Here is a 25,264-nt window from a genome sequence, read left to right on the forward strand (position 1 = left end):
CAACAAATTCTTCATCTTCAAGAACAAATTGATTTTTAGTGGCTTTATAAAAATATTAACAATTTGATCTTCCGAAGTACAATACTCCACTACAATTTCCTTATCTCTTATCAAGTCCCGAATGTAGTGATGTTTAATGTCAATATGTTTGCTACGTCCATGAAACACTGGATTCTTTGTTAGAGCAATCGTTGATTTGTTGTCGCATAATACCTTCGTTGGACCATCTTGATGATGTTGCAATTCACTTAATATTCTTCGTAACCAAACAGCTTGAGTAACACAACTTGTTGCTGCTATGTACTATGCCTCTGATGTTGACAAAGCAACTACTTGTTGTTTCTTAGAGGACCAAGAAAACACACATGTGTCGAGATAGAAAACATAACCCGAAGTGCTTTTTTGAGTTTCAGTTTCACCTGCCCAATCATTATTTGTGTATCCAATCAACTCTGGCTTGGAAGAACTTGAATAAAAAAATTCCTTCATTAATTATTCATTTGACATACCTCAAAATTCTCTTTGCAACTTGCCAATGTGATTGTCTTGGCGAGTTCATGAATCTACTTATAAGTCCAATTCCATAAACTATATCAGGTCTTGTTGTTGTCAAGTACCTGAGGTTTCCCACTAGCCTTCTGAAATTTGTTGAATTGACAAGATCACCTCCACTTTCTTTTTCTAATTTCAATCTTTCTTCCACTTGAGTCAACATTGATTTACACGATTCCATCTTAAATTTCTTCAGAATATCTTATGCATATTTCTTCTATGAAATAAAAATTCCCTCATCTGTTTGTTTCACTTCAATGCCTAGAAAATAAGATATTTAGTCCATATTTGTCATTTCAAATTAAGTGGACATGCTCTCCTTGAAATTTGCTAACGATTTATTATTGTTACCAGTGAAGATAAGATCATCCACGTACAAGTAAACAATAACAACATTTTCTTCATCCTTGTTTGCTTTGACGTATAAAGCATCCTCATATGGACTTTTATGGAATCCATTATTGATAAAATATGTGTCAATACGTGTGTACCAAGCTCTAGGCGCTTGCTTCAATCCATATAGTGCTTTCTTAAACTTGTACATTTTACCTTCATTTCCTTGTTGTAAATAACCTGACGGTTGTTCTACGTAAACTTCGTCTTCAAGCACACCATTCAAGAAGGAGGACTTGACATCAATCTGAAATATCTTCCATTGATTTTGGGTAACAAGGGAAAGAATCATGCGTACCATGTCCATCATAGAACCTGGAGCAAAAACTTTAAAATAATCAATCTCGGGTTTTTGTTTGAGTCCTTTTGCTACTAATCGTGCTTTGAAGCAATCTACTTCTCCTTTTAGATTGTACTTAGTTTTGTACACCCATTTGTCTCCAATTGGACTCTTTCCTTCTGGAAGTGTAGTTAACTCCCATGTATTATTTTTCTCAATTGCATGAATTTTTTCATCCATTACTTTCATGCAACAATCTTTATTGGTTGCTTCCTCATATATCACAGGATCATAATCAGCAAATAGGGCATAATAAGTAATTTCTTCCTCCATATCATCAGGATCATCATCTTGACCAATTTCATAATCTTTCAAGTGAGGAGGTGGATGACACTCCCGTTGTGGATATCTACGAGGTGGTGAGTCTTGTGTTGGTTCAGTGGATAGTTCATCAAATGTTGGTTCAGTGGACGGTTCATTAACTTTATCATCTACTTCTTCATTTATAGTAACGGGTACATGCAACAACTCTTATTTATTTTCTGACCAATCCCATGACCCATCTTCATCAAAGGTAACATCTATGATGATGACTACCTTTTGAGTTTCGGGATTGTACAATTTTTATGCTTTTGTTTCTTCACTATAACCTACAAAGATGCACTTTTATGCCTTGTCATCAAGCTTCTTCCTCAGTTGATCTGGAACATGCGCATAAGCAATACAACCAAAAACTTCGAAGTTACTCAAATTTGGCTTTTGCCCACTCCAAGCTTCTTGTGGAGTTTTATCACATATACGTTTCATTAGGCACCTATTTAAAAGGTATATTACACAAGTCACTATTTCGGACCAAAAACTCTCGGGTAAATTCTTGCAGTGCAGCATGCTTCTCACATATCCATGATTGTTTTATTCTTATATTCTACTAGTCCATTTTATTGAGGAGTGTATCTTGCATTCATTTGATGCTTAACTCCACGCTTTCTCAAGAAATCATCACATACAATATACTTTGTTCCCCTGTCATTTCTTAAGGTTTTCAGAGTATAACCACTTCGTCTTTAAACATACACCATACATCTTTTGAGTGTATCATAAGCATCCGATTTATTTTTCAAAACATAAACCCATTTTTTCCTACTAAAGTCATCAACGAAAGTAATAAAATATTTATTACCTCTATTGGATGGTACTTCCACATAGCATAAATCAGAGTGCACAAACTTAAGTGGTTTTCTAGCTCTTCATGCCTTCCCTTTAGGAAAAGTCAATAAGAGAAAGCTATGAATGATTAGCTAGTTTCAAGGAAAGTCATAAATATTTTAGCAAAAGATAAATATGCATTTTCTCAATTGTTATAAATAGTCGTTATTACTTATAATGAAGTACTCATCAGAAAGAAAGTGAAAGTTAAAACAATAAAGAAAAAGGCTCTAGCGAGTTTTTTGTATGCTTAGAAGAAGTTTGTTTATGATACTATTTTTAATATTATTCTTATAACAACACAATTATATCAAGGTAATTAAGTTCATTTACCAACATTTGGAATCAGAGCTTGTTACATTAAAATGGCTACAAGTTCAAGCACTAATCAAGTTTTTTCGGTGCAAACAACTATTTTCAAAGTCAATGGAAGATCAAATCTTCCTATGTGGAGACAGTTGATGAAGTTGTGTTTAGAAACCAGCGGGTATGGAGAAATTATGAAGAAAGGTTTTGTTGAACCAACTCAAGAAGATAAAAAAAACTTATGAGAAACAAGTTGAGAAAGATCGTCAACTCAACAAAAAATCTTTGTTTTTGATATGTCAATATGTGGAGCTATCTGTTTTTGAGAAAAATTTCCATGCCAAAACATCTAAGGAGGCTTGGGAAATTTTACTTAAAACATATGAAGGTGTTGACCCAGCTAAATGAGCGAGGTTGCAAGGATTAAAACGTCAACATGAGCTAATGGAGCAAGGAAAAGATGAAAGCGTTCATGAATATTTTTCACGAAGGGAAAAACTAGTTAATGAAATGAAATCCAACGATGATGACATAAAGAAGAACTATGTTGTGGAGAAAATTATGTGCACTCTTTCAACTCATTTTGATTATGTAGTAGCAACAATTGAAGAAGGAAAAGATGTCACCATAATGACTTTAAATGATTTTTAAGCATCTTTGGAGTCACGTGAGATACAAATGAACGAGACATCAAATGACACATTTGAGAAAGCCTTAAAAGCTCAAACAAATATGAGAAATGAGGGACATGTGCGAAGAAGACCAAACCACTTTCAAAAGAGGACATAAATTCAAAGGTAATTGGAGGAATTCTCAAACTGACTTAAGCTAAAGCATGCGAGGTAATGACTCTTTTCAAAATAAATTTAATATTCAATATCACAAATGTCAAAAATAAATCTAATATTATGATTGAAAATGTTTGTACTTTTAACAATTTTCTAGACCTCCTTCAATCAAATCATGGATCTCCATTTTCTAATCTCTTGTGTAAGATTTCAAACTCTCGTCTTCATATCTCCCATCAGATATGTCAACGATGTCGACTTCCAAAGTTAATCATTTTACAGTCCACCGAAAGGTGCTCACGCAACTGAGGCTTTAATAAATCATCTACCTCTTCCTCGAGGGACAAACGATCAAGTCCTAGTGACCGCTCCATCCCCATCTACCATAAGATCATGTCTAACATATGGGGAATCAGATAGTGTTTCAATATTTTTTATTCCTCGAATTTACGCCACAATTTCATTGGGGCGAGCTTTCACTCAGACCTCTAGCACTGCCTACAATTCCTGAACAAGAAATATTTCCCAACTTTTAACTTCTATAGGCTAAGCTTTGCATGCAGAAAGCCTATGACATGTTGAACAATGTCTACCACATGGTGCAGTAGGAGAACTCCCAAGCCATAATAGAGAGATTGTTCAGTATTAAAGAAATTTTACACCATGCTAATTTGAAGAACAACATTATATAAAAGGCGGTTTCGCATAAGAACCAAACTGACATACCTGAACTAAGAAGAGATCTAGAGGTCACCAGGTCGTCGAGGACACATACATCAAACTCCTTTCCATGGTCCCAAAGGAGTAAGAGGTAGTCATAATTTTCCTGAAGTCCTTCATCCTTGGAGGAGGGAAAGAAATTAGGAAAACCCTCATGCCTAGACACAGAAGAAAAATTCCCTATACACTCACATCCTATATAGAAAAATCCCAAACTCACTAGAGAAAGCGTCAAAGCTCCAAACCTATGACAGAACCGGAGATCGAAATGAACATGTTTAGAATGTTTATGATCATCTAGACTACTATCAAGTCGATGAGGCAATGAAATTAAATCTCTTTGCGTTAACCTTGATCTGATCAGTCATGGCCTAGTACAAATCCCTTTCAGATGGAAGTATAAACTCTTGGACCGACCCGTGCAAAGCTTTCAATGCCCACTTCATTGCCAAGAAGAGGCAACTGACTACCATGGTTGTGCTTGGCAGAATTACACATGGTAAGAAAAAAAACCTACGCGGATATATTAATTGCTTCACCAAAGTGATTGTGGTAGTTGGAGGCTCGAACGAAATCCTGGAGTGTTGGATCTTTGAAAGAGGCTTAAGACCAGACCATGCATTTTGAGAAAAATTAGGGCACAAAGAGGCCCACAACCTAAAGTGCTTGTTGAGTAGAGTGCAAATCTAAATCAACTATAAGGAGAAACTCTTTGCTGCTTAGGTTATCCATGTATCGGGAAATGTATGGCCAAGTCGGCCATAAAAAAAAATTGGGCACTCCAAAGAAGAAAATTAGTTAAATACCTATTTTAATTTGTATTTATGTCTTCTAGAACAATATACCTAATTTTTAAGTGGATTGAATCCTAAAATAAATAGAGATAATTTATAATCTGCTTGTCTTTCATTTGTGTAAATAATATTATATAAATATCATTTATTCAATATTTAAATGATTTGTGTCTCACTTGATTTTCTTGTTAAATAATAATTAAACTAAAATATTATTGTAAAATTGATAGAATAATTAAAACTACTTTCAAAGAATTACTCAAAGTTCGAACACATCAAAAAATTTGATGTGTGGCGACAAAGAACTATGACAACCAAAATAAATAGTCTTAAGTAAAATAACTTTCAATGTAATAATACAATGAATCAACTTAGGAGAAGAAGATAAAAGAAGACAAGAAATACAAGATTTGCTTACGTAGTTCGATCAAATGGTCTACGTATGGGGAAGAAAACAACTCCTCAACTAACTATACTTCAAAAGTTATTACAAGAGATTATAGATGACTTACAAGAAAATAGTCTTTCAAGTTTCCAAGAACAAACTCTATTTTTTACCCAATTGTTTCGCAATCTCTCCAACTCTTAATATAGTAACCACACAAACCAAATGTGTTTAGAAGTATTTCCTAACTCCCTTTGATAATTCTAAATATTTCCCCAAAACCCTAAACCCTTACTTATGTATTCAACTCTAAAGTTCTCAATATTATGACACTTAATATAACAGAAGACATACATATTTATAATTGCTAAAACCCAACCAATCTATAACAAAGCGTAAAACATATCACATTAATTGTTAGAATAAAATACATTATTAATATCTTATAATAGCTCTTACAATATATATATATATATATATATATATATATATATATATATATATATATATATATATATATATATATATATATATATATATATATATATATATATATATATATATATATATATATATATATAATATATATATATATATATATATATGAGTGGGGATCAACTTCCTCCGAGAGTAAGTTTTTTTAGCTTACTCCAAATCATAGCTTGAATCTAATCTAATGGTTAATTAAGTATGAAAAAAATTAATTAAACCATTAGATTAGATTCAATTCACAAACTATGATTTGAAGTAAATTATAAAAACTTATTCTTGGAATAAGTTGATCCCCAATATATATATATATATATATATATATATATATATATATATATATATATATATATATATATATATATATATATATATATATATATATATATATATATATATATATATATATATATATATATATATATATATATATATATATATATATATATATATATATATATATATATATATATATATATATATATATATATATATATATATATATATATGAGTCGGAATCAAATGACACCAACGTGTCAAACTTAAAAATATGACACCTCCGATAGCTCTTCACCACACACTCGAATAACAAAATTCACTGTTGGATTGAAAGTTATTATCATATAGATCATCTCTATAAAATTTAACATCAATCAAAAATCATTTGATATGTCAACGAGATGCATAAAAATTAACGTCTTATAATATTTTAAGAAATCCGTTAAATTTGATTTTTCTCTTTAACATATCAAATGATTTTCAATTGATGTTAAATTTTATAGAGATGGTCTGTATGATAATATATTTCAATTCAACAGTGAATTTTAGTATACAAATATGCGTAAAGAGTTATCGAATGTGTCATGCTATTAAGTTTGACACCTCGATGTCATTTGATCGTGATAATATATATATATATATATATATATATATATATATATATATATATATATATATATATATATATATATATATATATATATATATATATATATATATATATATATATATATATATATATATATATATATATATATATATATATATATATATATATATATAAAAGAATATTGTAAATATTTTATAATATCTTTTTGTATTAATTTGTAATATCTCTAAATTAATATAAAATATATATTTAATATTCTAACATTAATGAACAATCCACAAATCAAACCGATCAAATATGATATCCGCGAACCGCTCAAACCAAACTGTTTTTTGACTTACTGATTTCGGGAAATCTCGAAACATGTTTTCTTTCTCTTCATCATTTAAGGTTTTAAGGCATACTTCAACAATCTCCCTTTTGACTTAAAATTAGGTGATCCCAATTTAACCATCAGCCACCTTACTGTCCTCTACCATGTTGAAACCGTTTTCAACAACCTTAATAAAGTTAAAGATACCCTTGAACCTTGATTTTTCCACTTGCATCCACTTATTTCCAATCATATTTTTCTGCCTAGGTAATCTAAGAATCCCACAAGCATGGTTCTTCAACCATCATTGACTCCACCTACTTTCGAATGCCTATCTAAATGTCATTCTTTCTGAATTTTGTAACCCTTCAGCCACATTGAAAGCATAACATTGAAGACTAGCATAATAGTTCCTTTGAGATGCTACAATCTCCCTCCTTATCTTATCACAAGTTAAATGATAACAAGAGGCCTCTGTAACCGTTCCCTCACTACTACTAGTATCCATAGTAGGAAAATCCATCTCAAACTGAGTATTTTCTGCCATAGTTTCTAAAAGCTTCATCCCTTGATTTTTAAACTTCTTCCCTTGACAAAACTCTCTACTAACCAAGTAAGCTGCTTTGACACCAACCTTACCCCATAAACTCAATGACAACTCAGCGATCTCATGCATTTTTATCCATTGTCTTTTGAAAAACTCATTAAAGTTTTATGAAAAAACCTTTAGGCAATCATCATGCCTTGACCTCAAACCCCATAACTTATTTTTGTTATGAAAGTCTTCACTAGCTGATAATGAATGAACAACAACAACATTTGAACCTTCTAAAATATTTAAAACACATATTTTAGACTCATTAATTATGATCACTTTATTATGCGTAATCTTAAACATCCCACTTTCAACTATAGTGCAATAGTCTGGATCATCAAACATGCTTATGGATAACAAATTTCTCATGAGTTCTGGAACATACCTCACTTAAATCTAATTAATTTTAATGACTATTTTGGCTAAAAGAGGATTAAAAATGAATAAATTGGGCGCACAAATGCCCGAAAAATTAAACTAAACGCACAAAAATGATCAGAACAAAATAAAAGTCTGGAAAGTAGACAGACTTTGATCAAATTTTAAAGTGAAAAATGATCGGTTAAACAAGCTCATGTTGCTCAAAACGCGATCGAAAAGTAGTCATAAAAATAATACTAACACACCAGGTTAAACCATGCTAACCGTGGATTAATAATACCCACATATGCAAGCTTGACTTTGAAATTTTTTGCCCACTAATTCTATCTACATTTGAAAATTAATTCAACTGATATGTCTGTATATCCGAAAATTTATTTTGCTTGACATTTTAAGCATTATGCGGAATGAAATGCATGTTGTGATGAGTAGAAAATAAAGATTTCTTGTGAATGCATTGATTCATTGATTGAAGAATTTTGAACAGATAATCAGATGCAAAGTATTCCACGTTTAGACCATTTACTTATAATTCTCAATCACAAACAAAACCCTATAAAGGTTCATATGACAACAATACTCCTGACTGCCATCCCTTTGGGTCTCTGAAACTTAACACAATGGAATAAATGATGCCTTGAGACTAAGAAATCAAGTCTTTTGACTTCTTAATCACCAGATGACTTAATGAATGTCATCAAGACCAGATAAAATTCTAGAACTCATGACTTTTCATCTAAATACTGACAAATGCTTTTGATTGATGAAATGCATGACTAAATGAAATGTTCGTGTTATGGTGATGCAGGTGAAAAAAACTCATGGTAAAATTTAGTGTATGACAACTGTCCCTATTTAAACATCTTAAATGAAGGATATGAAAAACTCATGTCTTCAAATTATCATGGTAAAAGATAGTTTAAATACCAAACAAACCAAAAAAAATCCCTTTTATGCAATATAATAATATGCTTATGGTTATGAATGAATACGAAGAGATTGAGAAATACTCTTGACTTCTTGATCATCATACAAATATGAATGAATGTAATGAAGGTTAAGAAATACTCTTGACTTCTTAATCATCAAATGATTGAATTAAATTAATTAAGAAATACTTTTGACTTCTTAATCATGAAATGATAGTGATATGAATGTAATGGAGGTTAATAAGTACTCTTGACTCCTTAAAACGAATGCAAATGAATTGAGAAATACTCTTGATTTCTTAATCATCAGATGACAATGATATGAAGGTTAAAAAGTACTTTTGACTCCTTAGAAATGAATGTAAATGAATTAAGAAATACTCTTGATTTATTAATCATTAGATGACAACGATATGAAGATTAGGAAGTAATCTTGAATCCTTAAAAATGAATGCAAATGAATTAAGAAATACTCTTGATTTCTCCCTTGAGCCTCTGCGTCATGTCTTCATAGAACAAAAGAAAGCTGACAACTGAAAGGTGAGTGTTGCTTATTTCTAGGTCTTTTAGAGCATCCCTTAGCTTCCAAGGCATGTCCTCGATTAGCCAACTACAGAACTCTACTAAAATGGTGAACTTTTCGCGATATCCATCCTTCACTACATGTAAAAAACGGATGGTTCCCTCGTAGGTATCCAAGTTTGCGTTCACATGTTCCCTTTCATTCAGTCAATCTAAGTTTTCCCTCTGCAAAGAGTCAAATCTATCCTTCCAATGTTGTGCCCACTCTTGAGTGTTTTCTGCCTCTTGGCACTTTTCTTCCCATATCTCGGATGTAACTCGAGAACCAACCAAATACCTCTCCTTGCGGAGACGCTCTTGCTCTACTCTCACTTATGTGTTCTGAAGGGAAATATTGAGGTCTTGTATCTGAGCCTTAAGCGCTTCTCTCATTTATTTCTTTTCCTTTTCAGCAAGCTTCCACCAATTCTTCTTTTCTCGACAATCCCTCTTGACACACTTTAGCTAGCCTTTAACGTTATCCAGACAATGGTCAGCTTGATCCAGGCCCTCTTTGACCCTTTTCCTTTTATACTCTTCCTTATCAACCTTCTCCTCATTTGCTTTGAGTTGTGTCTTCTTCCACACGAGCTTCCACTTCTGATTATGCTTTTCTTCAGTGATCCGGTGAAGGTTCAACTATAGCTCCTTGTTTTCTTCTTCCAACCTATGGATGACAACTTTAAGCTCTTTAGCTTCCTCCATAGTGATGTGAGCGGGATTTGGAGGCCTTATATGCATTATAGGCTCATGAGGGTATGATAGCTTTTCTTGAGCAGCTCTAGCTTGGACCTACCTCGTGTACGAATCTCTAGCTATACAATTATTTTTTCCCATTCCTTCCTTCCTTCTCTATGGACTTTGGTCCAAGCACAACTTATCTTCTTTACAAGATCAAAGTCCTTCCCTCCTTCACCAAAAACAAAACCTTCCAACGAGTTATCTTCAGGGTTGTCCACCATAGGAAACCCAAGTTGCTGCATAGCAAGCACATGACTGTAGTTGATGCAACCTCGGCCACAACTGACAATTATCTTAACATCACCATATTCACGGGAGTACCAGAAGATGTCAGCAACAGTGAGAGACATGATTCGACGAGACCACTTAAGGCTGTCCTTATTTTGAACGAAAGGTCCTTCTTTAGGTAAGTGAGACAAGAACCACTTATACAACAGAGGAGCAAAACACTAGACCATCCCCCTTTCTTTTCATTTCTCCAATGGATTGAGTGATAAACATCTGCAAGCAAGGTGAGAATGGGATTCTTGAGTAGGAAGATACGTATGGAGGTCATGCCAATGAACTCATCAATATTCAGGAACAAAACAACCCCATAGATCATCAAGGATAACACAACATTGATAGTGACCCAATTCTCTTTACTTTTGAAGGTCGAAGCTTTTTCCACCAAGAACTTAAAAGAAAAACCCAAAGTATCCCCTTTTGGCCCTAGGTTAGCTATCACTTCTTTCTAGTCCAAATGTAGAGCATAAGCTATTAGTTGGTGCTTATGAAATTCCCCTAAATCGGTGAAAGGGATTTCATCTTTGATACTAATGCCTACTATGTGCACGAATTCTTCCAGTGTTGGCGCCAACTGGAAGTCTTAAAATGTGAAACATCTCAAGGGAGGGTCATAGAATTGCACTAAAGTGAAAATGGACCAAACATCCACCTTGGTTTTCATAATAGTCAAAAGTCACCATACTTACCTCGAAAGTTGTTCCTTTTGATGTTAGTCACGTCTGAGACTAACCCCTTGATCAACTATAGCTTTGGATCCCTGAATTTGAAAGAAAAAACACTTTTCTGGTTGACACCCATGTCTTCTGAATGCCTATAACAACAAAGTCTTTATGTTACTTGAAAACATGCACATGCTAAATGTGTTATGACCACGAAATGCTCATGTTTATGTATGAACAATTAGGTCTGTAATCGTTGGAACATTCTGACTAGTCGTTTCATGGAGAAAAAATTCTAGGAGTAGGAAATCCAACCACGGGTAGGCTCTAGGGTTTAATCAGGTTCCTAAAGTCATGAACCCCACTTAAAAATATTATAGCCACAATAATTAATCGCAAGATAATAAGATCCTCAAGAGGATCTACTATAGGTGAGATCTTCGCATCAACCAAACGAGTCATAAGTCTCGTAGGTCAACATTATATAACCATCAACTCCAAGGTTCTACACATGGTTCTCAGAGTCATGGATATCATCTGACAATATTATAGTAAGAACGACTAATTATAAGAAAATAATATCCTCAAGAGGATCTATTCTGAGTGAGGTCTTTGTATCAACCCAACAAGTCCTAAGTCTCGTAGGTCGATACTACACAACCATCAGCCCTAAAAGCCATTGGTTCAAGGTTCTACAGAAAGATCCTCAGAATCATGGATCAAGGTTAAAAATATCACCTCTATAATGACTAATCTTAAGGCAGTAATACTTTCAAGGGATCTCATATGAGTGGGGTTCTCGCATCAACCCAACGAGTCTAATGTCTCGCAGGTCAATACTACACAACCACCATCCTAGCTTAGGTTTTTCTCATAGCTCGGGTATAAAGCATTTCCTCACATAATATGCCGACAATCCAGAAAGTCCCAACAATAACATACAATAATATACAACAACTAAATATATAGATCATAAAGTCATATAAAGATAAAGAGGATAAGATGCAAACAAACAGATAAAAGGAAACGCTCCAGCATAAAACAGCTAAACTAGGATGGACTCACTTAAGAAACACTATGTCCCCACCAGAGTCGCGACGCAAAAAATATTTAGGCGTAAGGAACACTCGAAATATAAACAAAACAGAGTCTCCACCGAACTTTATTTATTCCCGAATAGGGAAAGAGAAAATATCGATAAAACCCACAAAAAACAAAAAGAAATGGTCGTTGCAATCAAATCGGGTCCGGGAGTTGGCTATGCAAGGGGAAGGTATTATCACCCCTTACATCCATTGTGCTCAATGAGACCCATTTAGTTAGTTTCGTGTAAGAGTGTTAGCATGATATTAGTTCGCGATCTTCTACTTATCGAGTGAGAAAAGAGAAAGAAAGAAATGAAAGATTTTTATTAAAAGGGTGCCAACAAGATTTCAAAATCTCGCTCCTATGTATCTCCAAGTACTATGGAAAACTCAAGGCTACGTAGTTCTTGGTAACAAAGAACTACCGAGTTAATTTGTTTTAAGGAGTCATCCTTTAGACATATCTAGTGACTAAACATTTACTTGTTACTTGCTCTTGGAGGCGAAAGTCTTTGTTTGTGTCGACATGGATAAAGCATACTCGTTTCTAAAAATGTTTTCGAGGTCACACAAGGGAGGAAAACAAGTTTAATTGGTTGAATTTCTTTTATCACGAAGATTTGATCTTTGCGGAAAGTGAGTAAACATTTGAGTAGAAGTGTGCACCAAGCGCGCGTTTACTCGGGATTCACATGGATGTGCTTCCATTGTCCCTTTATTCTAAGTATGTTTAACGTGCTTTTGATTTGAAAGACTAATAGTCATTTGGAATCCAGTGTGCTCCAAACGCTCGACTATTGAAGGGGTCTTAAAGAGATGTGCATCTCTTGCTCCTTTATCTTTCAATTTTTATTACGAAAAAGGTTTTGCATCAACGACTTGACGTTGGATCAAGCGTTGCAAGTTGATTATGAAAAGAATTTAAATGAGAGGAGGAGGTACTTGACATTAGATCAAGCACTCGTGTTGGATTCGATTTGGGAAAAAGGCTCGATGTTGGATCGAGCGTTATTTTTATTCTTTTCTGGAAGTGGTTTATTTTAATCTTGAGTTAACAATCAACTAACACAATAACAATAAAAATAAAGGAAAACAGTAAAATTATTACACGTTACGGGAATGAGGGTACAATTTGTCAAATGGGGATACAATAAAGCGATTAACAATACAAGCCCAAAAATAACCGTAAACAGACAAAGATCTCATTGTAAGAAGGCCCAAGAGATCATAAATAAATCAGAGTCTAAGTAATGAATTTAGCGTCATGTTAAGCTAACTTAAAGTTAATTCATGTAGGAATCACCCTATAAGAAGCCGGTCAACAAAATTTATGCGTCTGAACAATTTCTGAAAACTAAATTGAATTTAAGCTTTTGAAATTTCAATGCACTAGAAGTAAAATAACTCGATAAATTCTATAACATTTTCACAAGTAAAATAAACCAAACATTAAAGTAATGAATAGCGATATGTTAAGCTAACTTAAATTGAATTCATGTAGGAATCACTCTATAAGAAGTCGGTTAACAAAATTTATACGTCTGAGCGATTTCAGAAAGCTAAATTGAATTTAAGCTTTTGAAATTGCAACACACTAGAAGTAAAACAACTCGATAAATTATACGATATTTTCACAAGTAAAATAAACTGAAAATTAAAGTAAAAAATTAGCGCTATGTTAAGCTAACTTGAAGTGAATTCATGTAGGAATCACTCTATAAGAAATCAGTCAACAAAATATATGTGTACAAGCGATTTCAGAAAGCTAAATTGAATAATCTCTGAAATCGCAACGCACTGAAACCGATGGAATAATCAATCAAAACAATCTATTTAACCATTAAAACTCATTTAATCAATTAAATCAAAAATTATAATTACTAATCAAAATAAAATAAAATAACATAGAAACAAGGGTGTAAACATAAATATAAGGGTGTAAAAAATAGCAAATTGAGCCCAAGACCCAATGAATTAAATTTAATTAAATAAATAATACTAATAATCATAATAATGATAATAATAAATAAAAATAAAAATAAAAATACACAAAAACAAAAAAAGGGAAAAAGGAACGGTGCACATGGAAAAAAAACATATATATATATTCTTGTTCCTCGTGATTCATATTCTTGTTCTTCGTGATTCCTCGTGATTCCTTCTTCCCCTATAACAACAACAACAACAACAAAATTCTCGTGATTCATATTCTTGTTCCTCGTGAATCATATTCTTGTTCCTCGTGAATCATATTTCATATTCTTGTTCCTCGTGATTCCTTCTTCCCCTATAACAACAACAACAAAAAAATTCTTTTGAAATTTAAAAATCCCCCTCTCATGCATGTCTCAATCCTCTATTGTTTTCTAATGAATAAACAACAACAATATTTGATTTCAACAAAACAAAAAAACTTGACTATTTCTCCAAACTTCTCTCTCACTTACCCTCAACCAAAAAATCTAACGATGATGGATGCGGTTTTGAGGTTTGTTCGCAGTTGTTGTTGTGCTTGGGTGGTGAGACGACAACAACAAAGAGGTTTGAGAAGTTCTTGTGACGAACTTGGTTAGTTTTTCACCGTAACTGAGAGTGAGCGGTTGAGTAGAGTTGGTGGTTGAAGAAGGATGAAAGATTTTATGTGGTTCTAATGGTTGTGAAAAGTTTCCTGTTGTTTGATTATGTTGATGTTGTTTGATGGTATTGATGTTGTGATGTTGGTTTGATCGTGTGACTGGGAGAGGATTCCAAAAAAAATGAATATCATCACCTTTTTTTATTTCAATTATGACGTGTCTCTCTATTGGCAGTCTCAAACTTTCAATTCCAATTTTTCCATGTCCCAAAATAGAGAGATGTTAGGTGTATGAGAGAGGAACTCAATATGAATGGCCTACGTGTCTCTCTCCTATTAGAGGGTTCCATCTCATTTTTATTTCTCCTTTCTTTTAATTCATTTCCTTTATTTCTCTAGTTCCTCGTATTATTGAAAATGAAATAAAACACAATAAACTCAAACTAAATACACACTTAATTCTAGTTAATTTTAATGACTATTTTGACTAAAAAATAAAAGGATTAAAAATGAATAAAAATCGAGCACACAAATGAATAAAGGTCAGCAGATGTATTGAATCTCTTTGTATGAGTTACAATCAGATGTCCTAGACACTGTATTACCCAGTATCACAATCTCTTGGATCACCTTCGACCATCAGATGTATTGGCATTAACCTAATTAATTCGTAATAATTTGTTTTTTAATGTCACCCATTTTATAATCTAATATATTTTCACATTTCAGTTCATTTGGCGTCCATATCTAAACTTGGATCATGACCATGAAATCAACGAACAAGATGCGACCGTTTGGACTGCATGCACACCGATCATTAGATCCACCATTGTGGAGATGCACCATAGTGATCATGTTAAATTGCAGTTCGGTATGCTTCAACACGTCCCAAATCCCCCGATAAACCTCGGAGAATGACACATACAGAAAGTTAATGACCAATGGAACTTTAACCCTTGGAAAAGCTTCGCTAGATCTGAGTGTCGAAAATGGAAGCACCGACAAGACCATGTCTTAACTGACGTTGTAATGTCAACGAAGAAAAACCAACTCATAATTATATGGCTTGGTACAGATCGGTTAGATTTGAGTTCCTCGTTGAGGATATGTACCTATCGTCCCACGCCATGTAACTTACACACAAGAAGGTTCAATATCTAACCCCCGACAACATTGCCAGACCGCTTACTCACAACCCCCTACCATCAAAATTTTCGGTCCCCAAACAGACAAATCTATGACCTTAACATGCCAAACACCCAACCACAATACCAATAACATACCCCGTACCACCACCAACAAGAAGATCATCATCAAGACACCCAACATCGCTATGCACCCAACACATCACCTACCATAACCGTCTTAACCAAAACACTCAGCAATCATTTAACACCAACCGTCTCTCTTCCTATTACAGCCAAGAAGCTCAAACATCACAAAACCAAAACATGCAACAACCATATGGCTACCAAACACCACAACAATCATTTCAACCTTTCCTCAACGCATCATTCACACCAATGTCTCCCTTCAATCGTCCTGGTTGCCCTCCAATAACTCAAACACAACCCAATTACTCTGGCATGGGTCACGAACTCAACTATGGTGGTAGCACTTCATTGTATACACAGGACTACGCGAATTTGTCTGAATATCTTAGGCAATCTCCTGTAGATGGTGGTGATGTTCCTGAGCCCTCAAATTCTCAAACACCTGGGATGAATCATCAGCGTAGATTAGGGTCACGCGTTCGAGTAGCTATGAAATGTGGTACCAGAGATTGGTTAGGTCATCCCGGTCAACGACATTAGTCTTTTTGGTTATCGTATGTAAACGCATATTAATAGTAATATCAATTGGTCAGATTTCGACTTTTATCTAAAATGTACATTATTTTTCAAAAAAAAAATTATACAACACACGTAGGTGTCAGACCAATTGATATCTCCTTTAAAACCTAACACACAGACGTCAATTGGATTGACTGCACTAGGTGCATAAGTCAATCCAATTGACGTCACCTCTATAACTTAGAGAGCAAACGCCAATTCATCTGACGCCAATCTTCAAAGTGAAATAATTTGTAAATTAATTTAAAAAATGGATTATTTTTTATTTTTTTAAAATAAATTATTTAAATAAAAAATTCACACATTCACCTTATAATAAAAAATAGACATGAAATCAAAATCGAGTGTGACAATAAGTATTATCTAACGGTCAAATTAATGGGTACAGTGTATAGGGATGAAGTTAGTTGAACTCTCGACCTAGAAGCAACCCTAACCATTTGTATCGAAAAAACTCAATAAAAGTTACTTAAAAAGTTTAAATTTAACGGTAGAAAAAATCATTACTTATTTGTAGTGCCGAGGCGGTGATCTTGATCTTCGAAAACCAACACCGTCACCGAACTGCACTGCGACCGGCGAGCACGAACACCGCACAATCACAACCACACACCAACGCCGCCTTCAACCACCCTCCGATCTCCACTCTGCTCTGACTACGCCTTAAGGTAGAACAGCATATTCTTCTCGTTCTTTCTAGCAATTTCAGTTCACAGTAATGTTCTTCCTCCCATATGTATACACATTAATTTCAGTTTACATCATAGTAAATAGCTAAATGTTCCATATACCTAGAGCTAAGCACATAATATGACAACATGTAACTTTGATCTTGCTCTATTAGCATAGCAAAATTTCCATTAGAATGTGTTTCAGATTTCAAAGTTTCTGTAGTTTAATTCATAAATTTTCATAAAACCATATGAGATATGAATAAGTTTTTTAAGCCTTGATTATGATTTTACAATTCAAATAGCAATGATTTATAGCCACCAGTATTTCATCTCGAGATTAATGAATGGGATATAAGCAAGATTTTCGATAGAATATTATGGTGTAATTTACAGATGACAATTTGGCTCATCCCCAACAGATACTCACAAAAATACCCACAAGGGATCAAGTAAAAACCTGTAAAAATGAGATCGGGCACGGGTAATTATCCACTTAACTAAAAGAAGATGAGTGCGGATATGGGCACCTTAGTACCCACCCTACTTCGTACCCGCATAATATATATTTATATATTTTAATTTATCTTATTATATAAAAATAAATATTTATCAATTTTAAACAACTACATATTTAATATAAGAGATCAATTATTTCATAATTCACCAATAAATTTTAAAAAAAACTTTTTAATGTTCTTAAAAACTTAAAATAATATGATATTTTATATTTTATATATTAATTTTTATTAGAAATTTGGGTAACGGATACGGGTACGGGCACTTACATACCTATAGGGTACGGATACGGGTGCTAATGTTGTATGAGTTCGGGTACGAGATTTTTTTCAACTGCGGGAATGGGGACCGTTTTTATATTAAAGAATAAACTGTGGTTAGTTCACACTGCGACGATCGCGATTAGTGTCGCGACACCCATACTGATCGAAATCGCGAAAGCCTTTACGTGACTGCAACGTGAACGCGACCGTTCTGGTTGTGTATATGCACGTAAATCTCACTGATGTTGGTTTGGGTTGTTCAGCTTGGTCTTACAAAAATTTATAATAATTCAAAGTGAAGTAGTACATAAAGTTTGATGGTATGCTTCTAATTTGTGGATCTATTATATGTGATGTAGGTGTAGCAGGGACAATATGCTTTAAATAATCAATATAATACAAGCTGTTTCAAATGTTCCTTGTTTTGTATCATAAAATTCTGCAACAGAATTTTAATTGAGTTAAATTTCTTAAATTTGGCATTTCAGATTCCCTCTAAGAAGGCTCTGGGAATGGCAGCGGTTTGCAGTCATTACATCTTCAATAAGTCCGGTGGATTGATCTACTATAAGGTTCTGCTGTTCTATTTTTTTTCTTTGCTGCTACTATAAATGTTCTGTATTGTTCCTCAAAACTAGTACCTCTGTTTGATGGGTAAGTTGGGTTGTTAATCAGGTCACTATTTTGTAGGGTGAGCGTCAGCCGACAAGTTTTATTAAAGATGACTACAATACTTAGAAAGACTAGGAAAGATTCTTAAAGAGATTATTAGACAAGACATTGATTAATAGTAGACCTAGGTATACGGGTTGGCTCGCCCCATCAAATCCGCACATTAAACTGTTCGGGTTGGCCCCCCCGCAATTATTAACGAGTTGTGATGCGCTGACCCATGTTACTCCATGGCAACCCGCCAGCCATAGCAAAATAAATTAAATGATTACTTTTGTTTTAAAAAGTTTTAAAATAGTAATATAAAATTTCAGATTTTTTTAAAGCTAAAATAATTACTATTGATAATTATAAGTTAAAATTTTTAAGTTGTAAATACCAAGTATTAAAAAAACTTAAATGATACTTAAAAATAATTTCAATATATACTCTAAACCAACTTGAGCATCATTTGTATTTTTTTGTACTGCTTAGATATATTTTTTTAATGAAAGGATTATGATAGGCAAAACTATAAGGGACAAAGGTGTAGATGATTTTAAAAGTAAGTTTTAGATGAATCATGAATGAACCCGTGAATCGATAGATTTAACCCGCATAACTCACGGTCTAAGCAGTCCAACTCATGAGGTAAAATTTAAATGGACTAAGAAAAGTGGTCCAAAATCCGCACGGGCCACAAGTTAAACGGCCAGGTCCGTGGACCTCGGTCTATATATGTAGTGCTAATTAATAGCCTCGAGAAATCACAATCGCATCATTTAATCCATATAACTATAACGAACCCCATCCACACAAAGAAAGCTGTTGCTGTTGGTGCAGTTGAGTTAAACTTATTGTAAAATATGATTTAAAATTATGTTTCCTTTTTGACAACAAGGATTATGGGTCTTCTGGACGCATGGACACCAATGATAGCTTACGGGTGGCTAGCTTATGGCATTCAATGCATGCCATCTCAGCAATTATCACCTGTTTCTGGTTGTGCAGGAATTGAATTACTCCAAGCTGACACATTTGATCTTCATTGCTTCCAATCACTAACAGGTATTATTTTCCATAACTCATCATTATGTCAGGATTTCAAATTCACATGCTGAGTCAAATGAAGAATGAATGCCAAACATCTAGTACATATCACTTATTGGTATATCTAGTACCAATGTTTGCTTTTTAACCACATTGGTGTATGTAGCCTTGCAGGCCCCGTACTGTGCTGTGGTTGGGTTTTAAAATTTAAGGAAAGAAAGTTTAGTAATATGAAATCAGAAGCCATAGATGATTACCGGAAACATAGTTTTATGTGCCTTGGAATTTTACCTGTATGCAATGCCTTGGAATTTTACCTATAGCATTATGTTGCCATTCTTCAAGGTTTTCATATGTTATGCTATCATTTGCTAGGATTCTAGGACATGAAGTTTAGAGTGAAAAATCATATTTACTAGGTCTGAAAATATGCTGTTGCCATTACCACATGTTTTGTATTGCAAACTTACAAGTTATTTTTTTGGATATGTCTGTAACTAAATATACTTGGACTGAATGTAAACAGAATCAGTCCTTATATTCGCCAGTTCCCATTAGAGGGAAAATAGAAAAATAGCTTACATAAATACACATATGCATGCATGATGCACTGGTTGATTTTATTTTATAGGCATAGAAAACATTCAAAGCCAAGGGGAGTTGTAAATAGGTGTTACAACAGATTTAACTTGTAAGTACTTGTGAAGAGCTTCTAATCCCAAATCTCTTCCAAATCCACTCATTTTATATCCTCCAAAAGGAATGTCATTTCCCAAGGCTAAATAACAGTTGATCCAAATAACGCCGGCCCGGATTGACCTTGACACAGTGTTTGCAATATCCAAGTTCTTGGTCACAATGCCTGCTGCTAGGCCATATCTGGTATTGTTAGCACTCTTAATAGCTTCCTCGACAGTCCTGTTTTTTATTCACATGTCATACTTAAATCAACCATTCACCGAAACACCCCTAAACTCTTTATGGTGTACTAAAAGAGCAAAAGAATATAGAATTAAAATGTAACTTACTTAAACTTCATTAGTGCCATCACGGGGCCAAATATTTCATCCTTTGCTATTAGCATGTCCTCCTAATATAGGTTTATTCAATGTTTTTAATAAAATAGAAAGGAAAGAAAAAACCACGACGATGTGATAAAAATACCAAATTGAAACTTTGACGGAATATAACTAATTACCTTTACATTGGAGAAAATTGTAGGTTCAATGTAATAGCCCTGGCTTCCCACTGCTTTACCTCCAGTCAAGAGTGTTGCTCCTTCGCTCTTTCCATGCTCAATATAGGAAATAATTTTTTCAAATTGGTTCCTATCAGCCTACAACAGACAACTGTTATCAAACCAATCAAGTAAGGTCCTTATATGACTTTTTTTGCAAGCAATTGTATATTGATTTTACCTGAGGTCCTTGTTGAGTTTTAGGATCAAAAGGATCACCAACAATCCAAGCTTTTGCTTTCTCCACCAACTTCTTCTCGACTTGATCATATATCCCTTCCTGAACAAACACACGGGAACTTGCGACACAAACTTCTCCCTGAAAAAACCATAAGTTTAGAAATAAAATATTGACTAGGCAAAGATGTAAACAGAGGATGCTCTTTGTAAGGAAAGGGTTTTAGGAAGACAAAATTTCAATTTCACCTTGTTAGTTAGGAGACCGAAAAGAGCTAGCTCAGCAGCTTTGTCGACATCAGCATCATCGAAAATAATGAGAGGTGACTTCCCTCCTAGTTCTAGTGAAACATGTTTTAAATTACTCTTTGCTGCAGCTTGCATTATTTCGCGGCCTACTTCAACCGAACCAGTAAAGCTAACCTGAAGATACAAAAATCAAAGGGCTTAGCAGTCATAGTTAGTTACCAACTTGGTAATTGAACTTATAAATGTTTGACATATATAATTAACTTGCCACATCTATGTCCATGTGTGAGCTAATTGCAGCACCAGCAGTTGGGCCAAATCCAGGTACTACATTCAAAACTCCATTTGGAATTCCAGCCTTTGAAAAACAAAAATATTTAGTGAAGGTCCAAACTAATCACCACGCCAAAGCGTAGACACACTAATGTGTGCACAGGTCCACGCTATTGGGAGAATCTAATTGTTTGCTCTTCCCGTCTATGCCACGAGTTACTGCATGGCATTGCTTGACTAATGGCACAACGACTCGTCACAATGAAGTGTGACATTAGCGTGTGCGTGCATTGGCGTGGAACTCGTTAATTGACAATATTATTTAGTATGTAGGTACTTACTAGCTTAGCTAGATGAGCATAAAACAAAGCTGAGAGAGGTGTTTGTTCAGCAGGTTTGAGGACCATGGTGCAACCAGCAGCTAAAGCAGGACTAACTTTTACGAAGAAAATTGAACTGGGCGCATTCCATGGAGTGATATGTCCCACAACTCCAATTGGTTCCATTAATGTGTAAGCATGGAATTGGCCAGAAGATTTTAATACCTCACCATGGATTTTATCAGCAGCACCTGCGTAGTAACGTAGTGTATTTGCCGATGAAGGTATTTCTATAGCCTTTGCAATATAGTACAACTTTCCAGCATCAATTGCATCTAATGCTGCTAGTTCTTCTGTGTTTTCATCTATTAGTTCTGCAAATTTCATCATTATTTTTGCCCTTTCCTGGTTATAATTATTACCACAACATTAATTTAGAGGGAAATGAAAGTGAATAAAACATATTCAATCTGACAAAAAGAAAAAGAATAAGTAACTTACGAAACCAGACATTCGTGGCCATGGACCCGAGTCAAATGCCTCGCGCGCTGCTTTAACTGCAATGTCAATGTCTTCTTTAGCTCCTTCACTGATTCTTGCAATCACCTCTCCTGTTCTTGGGTCTATTGTCTCAAATGTTGTTCCTAATTTTCCATTAAAATTCCATTTTTTTATCAGTGTTATATGAAAAAGAAATAATACTATAGTTTTATATTTGTTACTATCTTGATCTTTAAATATGAGTATTGAGTAAAAACATGATCATAAACAAATGGTGTAGCCTTGACTTGTTTTCGATTATTCGGCGTTGAAGACATTGTAATAGAGGTTACTTAACATTTTTTAGAAGTCATGTAAACAATTTTTAAAGTTGTTTAAGCTTTTGTAATTTTAATTCCCAGTACTTTAGGTTTTACTCATCTTTACATTCAATTACTTTTACATTTTATTGTATTTTATGTTTTTGTTCATATTTGTTTGTTTTTCAAGTTGTTTTCATTTTTACTAATTTAAATTAGATTTGCATGTTATAGAATTAAGAATTATAATGAGTTATATGATCAAATTAGTGTGTTTGAAATGATGATTGTAATTTGCATGTTTATTATAAGTTATTAGCTGTAAAATAAGTGATTGGTACAATTGTGTACTTATTTAAGAAAACTTAAAATGATTTGAGAATTTTTAAAATTGGAAAAAATGAAAAAAATGAATAATTGATTTCGTGTTGACCTACCCGTCACTAATTTGCCCATAACTTCTGTAAACATTTTTTTTGAGATTAAACTCGAGCTTTTAAATATTTATTGAAATAATATTAGTTTAACTTTTGAAAATTAATAGAATTTGAATTTTTTTTTATCAAGTAAATTTATTATATTTCAAAAGTTTGAGACAGTTGATTTGACTATCTTACCATTGAGTCAATCCGACATATTCCTACAATTACCATATGATATACAACTCTAAAACCCCCTTCAAAACACTTTTATACAATTTGTTTTTGAGATTTTTGTTTTTTATCATGATCGTGAATGTTTTACAATTTTTTTAAGAAAATTAATGCATAATATTATTATATCTTCTAGAATTATCAGTGTAAATTTCAAAAGATTGAATTTGTAGTAAAAAAAAAAGTAGTTATACAACTTGTTGAAAATTATATTTTTGCAATGAAGAAAAATTATTTATTTGTGTTAGCGGTTTAAACAGTGATATCGATATTGAGTCTATTTGTTTCAATTTTAAAAAAAATAGATCCATTTTTGTATTTTTAAATATGAATTTTATAAAATCGTTTTTTTTATAAATATTATAAATTTTTGTGTATTTGTTTTTTTTTAAATTGAAAGATTAATTTTAATATTTTATATCGTAAGATTAAAATATAGTCGAAATTATAATTTTTAAAATTTTAATAAAATGATAAAATATCTAAAATAATATTTAAAGATAATTATTCAAACTATAATTTTATAATCATATTAATTTTAACTTTTAACTTATAGTGATAGTCAAGTAATTTTATCTTTTAACTTATAATCATAGTCGAAAACATAGTCGAAATTATAATTTTTAAAATTTTAATAAAATGATAAAATATCTAAAATAATATTTAAAGATAATTATTCAAACTATAATTTTATAATCATATTAATTTTAACTTTTAACTTATAGTGATAGTCAAGTAATTTTATCTTTTAACTTATAATCATAGTTGAGTAATTTTATTTAACTGATATTTTTCTTTTAAAATCATTATCAATTTCAAAAATAATTCTTTTAGCTTGAGTAGCCTGTTAACACTTGATGAACAATAGTATATTTATAAAATTATCATAAAATATACAAAATGCAAAACCAAATGCATCAATTTTTATATTAACGTAATATTTATTTGATATTCTTTAATGTTTGTTTGTGCTGAATATGATATAACAATATTATTATCAATAGATATCCTTTCTTTTTTCTATTGCGTATCATAAAAAAGTTGAATTAAACTATTTTTGATGAACATTAGAACAGATTTCAAGATTAAAGATAGAAAATAAATTCTAAGAACCTGATACAGAATCAACAAAATCTCCATTGATGAAGAGTCTGTTATACTTGATGGTTGGTATTTTGAACAAGGAGGTGTTGTTGCTGGAGTTAAGATCAGACATGTTGTGTGATTGATAGTGATTAGTGAATATAGCTAGAAATTAAGATAGTTTATATGATGAGCTATCTCTTGTTATTCACTATATATACACATTAAGAAAATCATTAGTGGCTTATAGCCTATAATCATCATGCTCATTTCATGGGTTAATAGGTATTTTACCATTATATAAAAAAGTTTTCAAACTTTTTTATTAAATTTTTTTTTTTTGAATTCAGCATCTACCATATAAAGAGGAATATTTCTCTTTTGCCCCCTTAAATAAATTTAATCATAAAAAATAACGATATAACAAAGGGATTTTTTAAAAATCATCAATTCAACCGGAACAAAAATAGATATAATAAATACTTAAAAATCACGTGATATTTAATAAATTATTGATGTGTAAATTTTTTGAGGAG

At 32.9% G+C, this 25,264-nt stretch overlaps 2 protein-coding genes and 1 long non-coding RNA gene across 5 annotated transcripts; 1 reads left to right on the forward strand and 2 right to left on the reverse strand.

Moving 5' to 3' along the window:
- Nucleotides 1-303: 303 nt before the first annotated feature.
- Nucleotides 304-733, reverse strand: LOC127101796 (secreted RxLR effector protein 161-like). Its single transcript, XM_051039237.1, has 2 exons — nucleotides 510-733; nucleotides 304-466 (listed from the first exon to the last, which is right to left on the reverse strand). Exons 1-2 carry the CDS (start codon nucleotides 731-733, stop codon nucleotides 304-306), a joined length of 387 nt encoding a protein of 128 aa, XP_050895194.1.
- Nucleotides 734-17,162: 16,429 nt separating this feature from the next.
- On the forward strand, nucleotides 17,163-22,762 carry LOC127105829 (uncharacterized). 3 transcript variants are annotated; one of them, XR_007795140.1, is made up of 6 exons: nucleotides 17,163-17,450; nucleotides 18,724-18,807; nucleotides 19,788-19,954; nucleotides 21,158-21,304; nucleotides 21,378-22,476; nucleotides 22,631-22,762. It is a non-coding gene; the product is annotated as an uncharacterized LOC127105829 (long non-coding RNA). The 3 variants fall into 3 exon arrangements; XR_007795139.1 differs by lacking the exon at nucleotides 22,631-22,762 and having other exon boundaries at nucleotides 21,378-22,539; XR_007795141.1 differs by lacking the exon at nucleotides 22,631-22,762 and having other exon boundaries at nucleotides 21,728-22,539.
- On the reverse strand, nucleotides 20,450-25,001 carry LOC127105828 (aldehyde dehydrogenase family 2 member C4). The gene is made up of 9 exons (XM_051043043.1): nucleotides 24,759-25,001; nucleotides 22,694-22,836; nucleotides 22,214-22,597; nucleotides 21,868-21,957; nucleotides 21,600-21,773; nucleotides 21,355-21,492; nucleotides 21,135-21,272; nucleotides 20,965-21,026; nucleotides 20,450-20,854 (listed from the first exon to the last, which is right to left on the reverse strand). The coding sequence occupies exons 1-9, from the start codon at nucleotides 24,859-24,861 to the stop codon at nucleotides 20,581-20,583; spliced, it is 1,506 nt and encodes a 501-aa protein (XP_050899000.1). The 5' UTR covers nucleotides 24,862-25,001; the 3' UTR covers nucleotides 20,450-20,580.
- Between the last annotated feature and the right edge of the window lie 263 nt (nucleotides 25,002-25,264).

This window comes from Lathyrus oleraceus, chromosome 7 (genome assembly GCF_024323335.1).
Source record: "Lathyrus oleraceus cultivar Zhongwan6 chromosome 7, CAAS_Psat_ZW6_1.0, whole genome shotgun sequence".
Classification (NCBI taxonomy): domain Eukaryota; kingdom Viridiplantae; phylum Streptophyta; class Magnoliopsida; order Fabales; family Fabaceae; genus Lathyrus; species Lathyrus oleraceus.